At 36.2% G+C, this 13,291-nt stretch overlaps 1 protein-coding gene across 1 annotated transcript; it reads left to right on the top strand.

The window, feature by feature from the left end:
• Window positions 1–9,717: 9,717 nt before the first annotated feature.
• On the top strand, window positions 9,718–12,225 carry LOC143628138 (small ribosomal subunit protein uS10c-like). Its single transcript, XM_077097801.1, has 3 exons — window positions 9,718–9,802; window positions 9,842–10,076; window positions 11,801–12,225. The coding sequence occupies exons 2-3, from the start codon at window positions 9,861–9,863 to the stop codon at window positions 12,110–12,112; spliced, it is 528 nt and encodes a 175-aa protein (XP_076953916.1). The 5' UTR covers window positions 9,718–9,802; window positions 9,842–9,860; the 3' UTR covers window positions 12,113–12,225.
• Window positions 12,226–13,291: the final 1,066 nt, after the last annotated feature.

The following is a 13,291-nucleotide window of genomic DNA, read 5'->3' as shown; positions in this document are numbered from 1 at the left end:
AATCCATTCCCAAAACCACATCGAACCCTCCTAAGGTCATAACATACAAGGTAACAGGGAAATCTTGTCCCTCTAACTCTATCTTACCATCCTTGACCATGCTCATTATCCTAACCGAGGTGTCACTAGCGGTTTCTACGGTAAAAGTTTCAGGCACACGACACCATTTCATTTTCGCTAACTTACTAATTGTCGTATCTACAAAACTTCTATTCGCACCTGAGTCAAACAATACAGAAGCATAAATACCGTTTACTAGAAACGTACATGTCACAACATCTGGGATCTGCTTAGCCTGCTCCATCAGTGCATTCCCTAGCCATATGACTAGTTTTACCGCACTTTTAACATGCGGGCTTTGCAGTGCAATCTGGAGCATAATGCCGCACTTCTCCACATTTGTAACAAGCACTCGTCCCAAGCCTACACTTGCCACCATTAGATTTACCACACTTGTAACATTCATCTGTATCCTTACTCCACTTTCACTCACCACCGTGCATCTTGCCACACGTCTTACATGACTTCTTCTTCCATACCCTCTGTTGCTTTCCCTTGGGGTTCCGTAACTGGGTAACGGGCCGCTTAGCAGGAGCAACCCATTTCTTCTTACTCTTCTCTTCTAACACCACATCATTCGCAGCCAGGTCATCGTAAACCATCTCTGCGAGTTTGACAGCAGAGTTAAAGGTAGCAGGTTTACTTTCCCTGACTAAGGTGCGGACATCCTGTGGAAGTCCTCTGATGTAGCACTTGATTCATTTCGCTTCGGTGTTCACCATGTCAGGAACCAACCTCGACATGCGGTTGAAATCAGTGGTATACTAGCGGCGTGTCATCTTTCCCGCCTTCAAATTCAAAAACCTTATCTCGGCCCTCTCGACTTCAGCATCAGCACAAAAACGTTTCATGACCATATCCTTCAGGTCATCTCACCTCATAGCCTTAATTTCTTCTCAAGTCTTCCTCTGCTCTACCGACTCCCACCAGTACATAGCTTCATCTCCACACGACTGAGTAGCATAACCCACTGCTTGGCCAGCACGACACTCGCTAATTCGGATAACCTTGTCCATGGCGGTTATCCATTGGAGAGTAGCGATTGCATCCCCCAAACCAGACAACTTTGGTAGGTCGCAACATTTGAACGACTTGTAGTTACACCCACCTCGGCCTCTATTTCTCTCATCAACTTTCACATATCGAACTTCACTCGAATCACCTTCCCCATCATCAGCTTTCTTACCGTCACCCCCCTGCCCTCTCAACGGTCCTCACATGGCTTCTAGCAGACTTTTCAGGTTGCAAATTCTTCACGGCAGCAGCTACAGCTTGAGCAATGGCGGCTTGCACCACAGGATCAAGTTGATACCCCTCACTTTTGCTTAGAATTCTGTCCAGCTACACATCCTTCTTCCCTTGTGTTAGTAACTGACTTTACAGAAAGTTCCCGGGTAATGTGTGGCCTACCACGACGTCCCGTACAACCTCCTTGACCAACAAATTTTCTTGCTCCAGCCATTCTATAAGGAAACATAAACGTCATCACTCAAGGAACTATTTAGTACAGGGATAGTAAGGCTAACAGGTAATAATAGTGGCCAGTTGTGATTAGCTTATCACGTTACTTTTCGTGTCTCATACACTTCCCTTTGTGAATCCACTTGTGCTAGTTCTACTTTTAACAGCTAGACAATCAAACATTTCACATAACCAAATACTCCTATCTCTAGCAATTAAGCTAACTTTCTTACATATACTTATTAATCATGTACTTTACTTTTACTTAGCTTGCTTGAGCGACGCATGGCTTTCTTGAACTGACATCTTCTTTCTTTTCTTACTTAAGTCTCATTCTCTGTTCGATTCTAAGCATGTAGGATACTTATTTCTCTCAAACTTATGCTCTGATACCAACTTGTAAGGCCCCGGTCCCGGTGCCCTACTATGGACGTTGGGTTTACTCATAAATACAGTTATAAATATCAGAGTGAATTAAAACTTTCGAGGAATTTAAATATCAACCATATAATTACATAACATTTAAAATCTTGCCTTAACATCTTTCAAATTTTTCATTCAAAGTAAACCATAGTCAAATATAACAACATAATATTTTTCTCAAGGTGGAAGTATATTCAGTCCAATGCCATGTGTCCTTATTCAAGCGAGCTGGCTCAACCTATTCACCTGCGTGCATACTAAAAGTCAGCTACGCTGAGTGAGTTCTAGTTAACCAGGCAGCATACATACATACATATATACGTACCCGAAGATAAATATTACATACTTAGCATGTTACCTTTCTTCCATACATACATACATACATTCATAATTTCATTCTTTCATACTTTCATACCATCATACAGTCGTACTTTCATACTACATGCATAACTATCTTTACCATCTCAAGTATTAGTAGGGTCTGGTCCCTTCTATCTCAGATATTATTAGGGTCTGGTCCCTACTGTCTCAGATATTATTAGGGTCTGGTCCCTTCTTTCTCAGATATTATTAGGGTCTGGTCCTTTCTATCTCATATATTTTTAGGATCTGGTTCCTACTTTGTGGTACAACCATACATACATTTCTTTACACATGCATTTCAATATATATACTTTCATGCATACTCTTAACTTCATACATATATCATTCATACACATCCACATATCATACACTTACCACTTAAGGTAAGTGTATTAACTAATCACATTGAGCATGTACACAGCCCCGAAAACATAACAAGGAAGTGGGCTAGAAATTCACCTGGATCCTGTTTCTTTCGGAGTTAATAGTAATACCCCTCTTTAGCTGTGCACGGCTAACTATATAATAATTATAAGTATCAATTAACTATTTCTAACTATATCATACTTCTAAGTTATTGTAACCCCTAGCTACGGGGTTCCGGGGGCAGCGGGGTCTAGGGGCGGCAACCCCTAGCAGGGTCTAAAGGGCAGAGCCCCTGGCTGGATTAATCCAATTCTAATTTTGGAATAATCTAATCGCATTTTCAATTCTAATAGAATGACCATTTTTAAAAGAAAAATCATCAGAAAATTTTATTTTCATTAACAGTCCTTTACTAAAAATCATCAGAAAATTCTAACTTTGGATTAATATAATCGAATTTTAAGTTCTAATCGAATGGCCATTTCAAACCGAATGGCATTTCTAATCGAATGAGTCTTCTATTTGAATGACAGATTCTATTCGAATGGGAGTATCTATTCGAATGGACTTTCTATTCGAATGGATCTTCTGTTCGAATGGATTTTCTATTTGAATAGATTTTCTATTCAAATGAGCTTTCTATTCGAATGGGCTTTCTATTCAAATGGGCTTTCTATTCGAATGAACCATCAGTTCGAATCAACCCTCTATTCGAATGAACCCTCTATTTGATTCAAACCTTCTATTCGAATGGACCCTCCATTCGAATCAGATGGTATCTGAACCTTTGTCCTTCTTTCTTTTCTTTTCTAATCAAATTCTTTCCATTCGAATGCTTGCTTTTCATTCGAACATACCCACTGTAGGGTATTAACACCTTTATCATCATTATTACCTCATATATTAACACTCGTTCTCATTTTTCAGTGTTGTATCATCTCTTAGACGTTTTCCTTTCTATGTTAGACCAAGATCTAGCTTACTTATCAATAAAGTTTACACCTTTATTGATTTCCAACTCGTTTAAGCAAGATCTAGGGTTATTATATTAACCGTTTATCTAACGAGTCCATTAAGTCCACTTTTAACGTCAAGTTTATATTTTTATGGCATAAAATTACCCGATTTGCCTTAGTACCAAGTCTTAGGACAAACCGTTCCTTAAAACACAATATTTATACATAAAACGTACCTTTTGACGTATGTTAAGCTACGAGTTAGATTCTTGTATAGCTACGGACTTGTTCTTGCTTGCTTAGCTAAAGATCTAAATAAATCTAAGCTTGGTCTGGCTCTCGGATCTCGGCCGTAAGGTTGAGTGTGTTTGTGTGTGTTTTGAGTGTGTAAGGAGGTTTGTGGATAAGAATGAAAGATTATAGGGTTTTAGGGAGGTTTAAGGAGTATTTATACTCTCTTAAGCTCATTGATCTAAGGCCCATCACCATCCATTATTCCATCTTTTATTAACCAAGCTCACTCTCTTTTATTCTATTTAATTTAATTAAATATTAACACACTTTTAAATAAACACAATCCTTTTTATTTATTATTATCAAAAGTAGGATGTTACACCCCATTTAAACCTCAACAAACTTTATCTATCTCACTACGTAGACATATAGTTTCACAAGTACTCAATAAAGATATCAACACCTACACTTTATTAATCTCGTATCAACATTTGATCTTTATAACTTTCAATTACAACCACCGTTAAAATAAACACAAACATTCATCACAAGGAAGCAATGATCCTCGCTCGGACTAACTGCACTCATGGTTAGACCATTCCCATTGGTGAATTGGTTTATGTTGGGACACTATTTAGAAAAAAAAAAAAGAAAAAATCCTCAAACAAGACCGAACAACTCGTGAAAACAAACTAGTTTGCCCACCACTTTCATGGCCACATATCACTAAATGATTGGTTCACATTTAATTTATTTTCTTTTTTTTTTCATACTAGTTAATTTTAACACTAAATATGTTTTTCTTTATTAACTTTTAATAAATAAGTTTTTAAAAAATCTAAAAACGCAGTCTTGTTTAGTTTTTTTTTAACACACCAGTATAAATTTTATTAAAAACATAAGATTGCAAAAAATATATATTTTATAATAAAATAAATATTAATCATTACTGATTTACATTATGCGAAATTTGCCAACTCCGTATCGGTTTATAAGATTTTTTGGATAAAACGTATTTGGAGATGATGAATAATTATGTAGTTTTTATCATTTCAAAGTGTAATTTTATATTTAATGCTACGATTGTAATTTTGTTATCCACTTTATTAAATGTGTTTGGTGAATATAAATATTTTATAAAATATTTTTAAATTAAATATATATTTTCTTATTTTTAAATAAAGAAATTACTTTTCATATTTCTAAACACTTTTAATTAAATAAACAATAATTATTAATAAAAACAATTATAAATTATATTTTTATTAAAAAAAAAATAATGATGTTTGGGTTGCTAATGAGTGTGGAAAGTTTGGTTTGGTTGGATTGAGTTGGTGAAAGAAAGAGAAATTTTTTATATAATATCATTTCAAATAAAAAGGATCCAACTACAATAGAGAGGCACGTAACAGAGAAAAAAGGTGTGCCGCCATCCCCTTTTGAATGGCAAAACGATACTACTGAAAACAAAATTATCGTCTTCGACGTTGTTGAGTTACTGTGCATGACCCGCTGAACTCTTTTTAGAAGCGTAGTAGCATCGGAGGCAAGGGACTCAAATGTATCAAAAGCAAAAGGAATGAAGGCATGATGATTCTCAACACACGTCTTCTCGTGCTTAGCAATTTTTTATGCTTTTGCCTTTAGCACGGCATGCCAACAACAAACCCGGTGTCCCTAAGTCCGACAAGAGGGGACACCCCAGTAAGGTCCACACACTCATGCTTCCCCCCGCCCATCCAAACACAAGAATGTCCGATGGTCGGAGAGTAGACCTTCCTTCACGCGGATCCGACAAGAAATTCATAGGAGCCTTTTTTTTGCCTAGATTCCCGCCAGCTCTAACACATCGCAAAGGACATCCCTTACCAAATCATGTCTACAGTTAAACCCCGAGAGTTCTTTGCAATGAACCGCGTGTTCACCAAACCTATCTAAAGAAACTTTACGGCAGACCGAGCGGGGCTCATCAACCGGGAACAGGGGAATCATTAAACGATAATTAAGAACGGCTCGGTACTCCACTGCTGAAACATTCGTCAATTTTTGGACCCGAAAAACCCGACTCATTTTAAATTATTTATTTATTTATGTAATATTATTATTACCCAGACTATTGTTGTTCGTCATGAATTTATTAATCATTTTGATAATTAATTATTACCCGACACTCGGTTTTGATTATGTTTATTAGTTAAATCATTATAAATGTTTGATTAGTACGAAAACTACCCATAACATTTGTTTTTGCCTCTTCTGTCTCCACACCCAAACATCAAGGACCAGATTGCAAAATGTTTTCAACTTTCTTTCCCCACCCCACCCCCTCTTCTCCCTCTCCCATCGGAAGCCATACCCCCCCCTCTTCAATTTCGGACTGATTTACGCGTAATTGATCATGCCCAATCAATCCCTTACCTTAATTAGATCCTACAGACACCCTAATTGTGGTAAGCATCAACTAATTGACAGCTAATCACTTCCTTAACAAACTGCAGATCAAACCGACTCTAAAACACTATATATACTCAGCCATAATGCAATTAAATTACACCACATACTCCTCAACATATCACGACTCTAAGCACTAAGCTAATTTCAGCAAACGAAACCATCAAGATCGGTTTTGATAAGGAACTGAGCCGCAATCCCTAGCTCGTTGATCTATACCCATTCGTCACCTAATACGGTAATTAAAACATGAATTCAGTTCGTTTTTAGCTAAGGAACGTTAACCCTAAATCAATTTTAAGCACCATCGTCGTATTGTTGATCAATTGGAGCGAAGTGGATTTAGGGTTTATCCTTGAGCTGGGTTATGTTGTTGGCTGTGTGTTCATATATTTTTCTGTTTGTTATCTTTCACAAATGAGAACACCAGCATGTTGGCTAGTGCATGCCATATTAAAACTTGGAAACCAGCCAGGGCGTGGGTTCGATCCCCCTGACCCGGTTTTTGTTTATTTGTTTTTTTTTTCCTTTTGATTTTCTTATCAAATCCATCTATTTAATTTTATTAAATAATAATTATTTTCAAAACTAATATAATATTTTTTTGTTCCCTCGTTTAAAGAACCGAAATAAATTATCAATTTAACATATTCGTGTGTGTGTGTGTGTGTATATATATATATAACTTTACATATAGTTATAAATTTATATTTTCTCGATTTAAAAACTTAATATAATTTTAAATGGTAACTATATTAAAAAATATTTTTTACCCGTTTAACAAAAGCGTTCACCACTAATCTTTCATAACAATGGTTCGTTTATTATAAATGTCTAATGTTATAGTGACGTTTACAAAAAAAAAAATTGATTAAGTTTCCAATTCAACTTTATAAGTTAATATAAAATATATTTAACACTTTATCGATCCAAATCCTTTATAAATCCATCCTATTGTGCCTAGTTTGTTTATTTCGATTATTGCCTAGTTTGTTTATTTCGATTATTTACTTCATTTATACTTTTAACTTAGGACAACCTATTGAAATGCACCGCGTGACCGATCAACTCGCTTAATCCGATAACTTGTTAACAACACTTTTTCATCTTTTAAATTTTGGGGGTGGCATGTATACCCTATTTAAATTACTCATTTTTATTTATTAATCTATTCATAACACAATTCAATATATGTTTATGTGTGATTATTGCATGCTCTATGTGCTTAATTGTTTATTTTATGTTTGGTGGTTGGTATCTCATCCTCATCTAGTATGATCATACACTTACCCAAGTACTTTGATTTCGTATCAATAGGAACAAGTCCACATCTATTTAGTTGTTTACATTTTTCATGGGAATTGTGATACTCAACATATGAATTGTGGTTTTTAATCTATATATGTATCTCAACTAAAACTTATGTATTCTCACCAACATTCGTGTTGACAAACTCTATTTTTTATACACGCTACAGGTACAAGTAATTTACATTGATCAAGATTTAAGATATTAGTTTTTACCATAGAATATTGTTCAAAATACCAAACATGATGTAATTGTTGAATTTGTGTACTTGTTTAATGTTAATGAAATTAAATAATTATTGTCACTTTAATTAGTGTCTTTTGAGCTACTGTCCAATCAATACGTTACGTCCCGACATGTTCCGCCTTTGGTCGGGGTGTGACAACTGTTGACATGTGCTGAAATATCCCTTCGATAGGGGTAACAGTTAAAAAATCTTGAGCATGAGGAGCCTGAAGACATTATAATACCGCTCTCTGACGAGAGGACATGCCAAACTTTTCTCCCAAACTTTGAACGATTTTACTATAAAGGGAACTCGCTAAAGAAATTTGGGCTTTAGGGGGGGCGGTGTCTTTATTAGCGAACCCGCCAAGATCAAGATCGGGAATATAGTTGTGCAAACAATCCATCGCACACCCAAAATCGGAATATAACCCATCTATACAACAATCACGTAAAATGCGGTTCTGTAACTTCCAAGATTAAGCTCTCGAGGCTATGAAAGCATAGGTGGAAACATCCTCACCAAAATGGATAGGGAGAGAGCCTAGTCTCCATTGAAATCCCCAAAAAACGGACCTCCACATACCACAATATCCTCAATCGCCGCTTGAAGCCCTTAGTAAAAAAACATAGACTACTTCCTTAACAAACATAGGCTGACATGTTCAGAGTCTGAACAACAACTTAGCCACCCCCATACATGAGCGAAGCAAGAGAAGCTCACATTGAGGGTCACGCAGACGAGTTAGACATCTCATTAGTTCAACTTCTCTTGAAGCTCTTGTAATGTCCAAACTACTAATAATACTAGCGCCCCACCTAACCGCATATCCAAGGAGTTTTACCCCTAACTCCGGTCTCCCAATCCCGATATGAAATAAACCTACTTTTGCCTTTACCCCATTGCACGACGGCCAAAATACTTCGGTGTTTTTAATATTAAGCTCAACTCCCAAATTTGGCCCATTGGATATAATAATATACAAGGCTTTAGCCACTTCAATAGTGTCTCCTATATTCGTGTTATCATCTAAGTACCATACATGGAATGGGAATGGTCTGCGCGAATGGGAATAGTCTTACCCCCTATTATATACCATTCAAGTCCCAAAGAATAATACTATTTTTGGTTGGTTGCTATATAATTGTGATATGTGATGTATCCAAATATGGTCTATGGGTGACTAAACGCGTTATGAATGAAAAACTGAAGTTGAGGGTTTGTTTCACTATTTAAGAATAGTTTATGTTGCTAAAAATGTTTAAAAGATATCGTAAGTTCAAACAACAGTCTTGTCCTGTTTGTCTTCACTTATAAAAAGCCCAAGAGAAAGCGAAGATCGAAAGGACAAGGATTAGAGTGCACTTGGCTTGATGACCAGTCCAAGTTTTAATCATGCCATTAACTCAATCTTTAGCTTGTAATCGAAAGGAAAACAAGCACCTAAAAACACTTTTGTCTTTCGTTCGTCTATAACTTGCTCTTCGATAAGAGGACATCTAATTAGACATAATATTAGAGCATCTCCAATGGTTCCTTGTTGGTAACATTTGAAATTGTAAACTAAAGCAAAAAAACTCTTCACCACATTGGAATAATAGCATTTGACGATAATAGTTTGTGGGCAAAAGCGTGAAAGAACCATTGAGCATGGGCACATCTAAATCCCAACTCACAATTTTCTTATTACAAAACACACACACATTTGTCTTATTACACAACACACACATTTAAATCAGTTTGATTGGTTTAAAAGCTGACGTAACATGCTGAGTTAACGGTTTGAAACAAAGACTGGGGTGTTGTGCGGGTAAACCAACCGAAATACCACCGGCCCATATATGAATTTGAAACTAGACCCGGTTTAATTTTTTCTTATCTCCTTCCTTCCACCCTGTGGATAACCCACCTCAGTCTCACTCGCAAAACCCAAATTCTTCTGCAAATTATTATTATTATTATTATTATTATTATTATTATTATTATTATTATTCCAAAACCCTAATCACACAATGTCGATTTCAACATCACTAGCAGCACCCATGTTCCCATTATGCAATTCGTCTTCAATTTCATCAAAACCCAGCCTTTCTGCCGTCCCGTTTGTTCCAAAGATTCAGTTTCAATCGTCTCGGTGTTCTTCAACCAGAGTCTTTGCAGCTCCTGAAGCTTTGGAGGTTGGAGATGTTCAATTGTCGACGGTCATTGAAACTTCTGATTCGGACAAGGTAATTTTGGAACCTATTATTATTAATTTGCTTTGTTCAAAATTTAGGGTTTTAGTTTAAAGATTTGAAAAAGTGGATTAATATTTATAATTTGTGGTTAATGCAAGAAACGAATGTATTAAATTATTGTAGGTTAAATAATATATTTTGCCATGTGAAACATAGTCACATTATCGGTACTGTTAATATGCTATATCGGTCCCATGTGAAACATAGTCACATTATCGGTACTGTTAATATCAACGATAGATATTGACTTTCTCGATATTAGTACCTTTCTTTTTAGTTCTTCCTTTTTATCTTCCTTCTTTCAATTAGTGTTTAAAGTCTTAATCAGTTCCTACTTGCTACAACATTTGTTAGTGTTTTGCAAGTTGCAAAAGGTTGATCTAGTTTAGTGATGCAGCGTACTATGAGAATCTGAAGGCTAATCACATTGATTCTTGGAATACCCGTGAAGATCCTTCCCCAAACCCCCAAATTCGACCCAAAAGTCAAGAATTTGAAAAGATAAAGTAATTTTATTCAATAATTGATCAATGATCAGTCACAAGCATTCATAAGTCATAACATATTAATAGAGAAACCAAAATAGGTTTGGGCCAAAACAAACAGCCAAAGGCCCAACAACAGCCCAAAACAAAACTCGAAAACTAGACGAAAAAGACAAAAGTGGCCCAAAAGTGTATCTAGAGGCCTTATTTCGGAAGAATAAACGGGATAACCCGCCTATGGCCGGTTACCACAACGTGGCCCACGTTCCAACGGTCGTTTTGACTGGTAGCACGCTTGAAACGGAGGCCCGTAGCCCAAGTTAAGCTCATTTTCGTGCAGCCCCTTTTGAAGCGCGATCTTGGGTCTTTAGAAACACCATGGCCCGCTCTTCTACACTTGGGCCCACATCATTTAGACTAATCTCTAATATATCCATTGTTATCACCCACTTGCTACAATTGTTACTTTGTTAGTGTTTCGGAAGTTGCAAAAGTTTAATTTGTTAAGGTAGGAGAATATACTGAATTGTTAGTGTTAAGTTGCTATACATATAAAATTCTACATGTTATTAAAATTAACCTATATCTCAAATATCGGTTCTTGACTGATATCTGATCTTTTACTGCATTAAACATTTAAATGCATAGATATTTTGGTACATGTGTTTCACTTGCTTCAAGAATGAAGCAGACCATTATTAAAATTTTACACCATATACAGAGCTTACTTAGGTTGCAAATATAGGTTAGTTATATATTAAATCATACACAGTGCTTGTTTATATCTTAAATTCTTAATATTCAGGTATGTTATGCTAAAAACCAATGTTGCAGATATCGTTTTTAATCAACAACTAGTCGGTAGGTGGTCAAACTCTGTCAAATTGGTTAAAAATCGGACCTTTCTTTAGTTTTTTTTTTTTTTGAAAGACAATCGGCATTGGTTTATGTTTGAAGTATTTATGTTAACACTTTACACTTATACGTAATTTTTCAAAATTATAAATATACATGTATAATTTTGAAAAATTACATATAATAATTCCAGTCCGACTACTCGCTATTAGGTACACCACCGCTCGACTCGCTACTAGCGACTTCTACAACCCTGCTAGAAACCTATAAGAAATATAAAAAGAAATTATATAAATACCTTGACCACATGTAAGGCGGTTTGCTCATAATAATTGGGATGCATTTGTCATAATGTCATGTTTTGTTGTATTTCAGATAGCACCAAAGCAGAAAATAAGGATTAAACTGAGGTCATACTGGGTACCTTTAATTGAGGATTCATGTAAGCAAATCATGGATGCTGCTAGAACAACAAACGCGAAGACCATGGGGCCAGTTCCGTTGCCAACCAAAAAGAGAATATACTGTGTGCTTAAATCTCCTCATGTGCACAAAGATGCAAGATTCCACTTTGAGATCCGAACCCATCAACGGCTCATAGACATTCTACACCCGACTGCACAAACCATTGACTCGTTGATGCAGCTTGATCTTCCAGCTGGTGTCGATGTTGAGGTTAAGCTTTAGAAAGTATGTTTAAAATCCCTTTTTTGTTGTAAAATGTTTCCACTTGACGCTTTTGTGTAGTGAATTTATTCCATGTATCATTGTGTTGATCAAAGTGAAAATGTTTGGTCAAATATGAAATATTTTGTAATGACTTAACGTTGATGGTTTCTGTACTTCGATTTGGATTGCTTAGACCACAAGTCAAAAATGGCTCTTATTGTTGTAAGTTGTAACGTGAGATTAAATTGTGAGTTGAGTCATATACCTAGAATTGATCATAGTGGATCCTTGACACTTGTTCATTTGATAATAATAAAAGTGGTGGTATGTGTAACAAAATGAAACTTTCAGTTCGAGAATTACAAATCTTAATAAGCCAGAATTTGATAATGGAGTGATGTTCTAACTGAGAGCATGCACGATAAAAGGCTAAAAACACCAGTAATGTCTAGAGGTGGGCATAAAACCGATACCAGACCTGACCCAAAACGACCCGGTTTTACCCGACCCGCGGGCACAATTCAGCTTTCAGTTTCTCCCTGAAACCGACCTGGACCTGCCAGAACCGATCCCACCTACTGGGTCAAAACCTAAAACCCATCAGGCCCAAAACCCGATAAACCCAGGAAAAATCTCCAAAAAAACTCAACCATACCCGGAACTGGTTCCTACTCGACATGGTTTTTTACTTTTATTGACCAAACCTGAAATCAGATTCTACTTCCTAAAAAAACCCGGTTTGCCCACCTTTAGTCTCGTCACCCCTTTGATAACATGTGTGTTAAGAGTGACCATTATTTATCTTATGTTTAATTTGAGTTGGCTTAAGTTGACATGTTGCGTAATTTTAGTAGACCCAAATTAATTCAAATATGAAATGTTTTTTACCTAAGCAACTAATCTATTGATAGACATTCCCACTTTGATGGGGAGATTCGAGTGAGGTTAGGATGTTAATGGAGTATTTTGTTAAGTGTTCCTCATTGTTGTAGAAAGATTAATGATGGTTACTTATTGGTTAGCAACTATAATGTTAGTATATTATATTAAACAGGTTGCATGATGGTAACTTCAAGCATGCATATATAGCAAGCATAACACCAGTGATGAGGGTACCTCTATTCATTCATAAATCAGAAAAGCTTAGGAGTTAAGAAGTAGCAAGCACAAGCTGCTAGATTAGGAAGCTCGTAGCTT

Source organism: Bidens hawaiensis, unplaced genomic scaffold (genome assembly GCF_021521415.1).
Source record: "Bidens hawaiensis isolate Kalapana, Puna unplaced genomic scaffold, B.hawaiensis_p1.1 tig00004818_1, whole genome shotgun sequence".
In the NCBI taxonomy this organism is placed as follows: Eukaryota; Viridiplantae; Streptophyta; class Magnoliopsida; order Asterales; family Asteraceae; genus Bidens; species Bidens hawaiensis.
The sequence above is the reverse complement of the archived record's forward strand: the minus strand, read 5'-3'. Positions and strand labels throughout refer to the sequence as shown.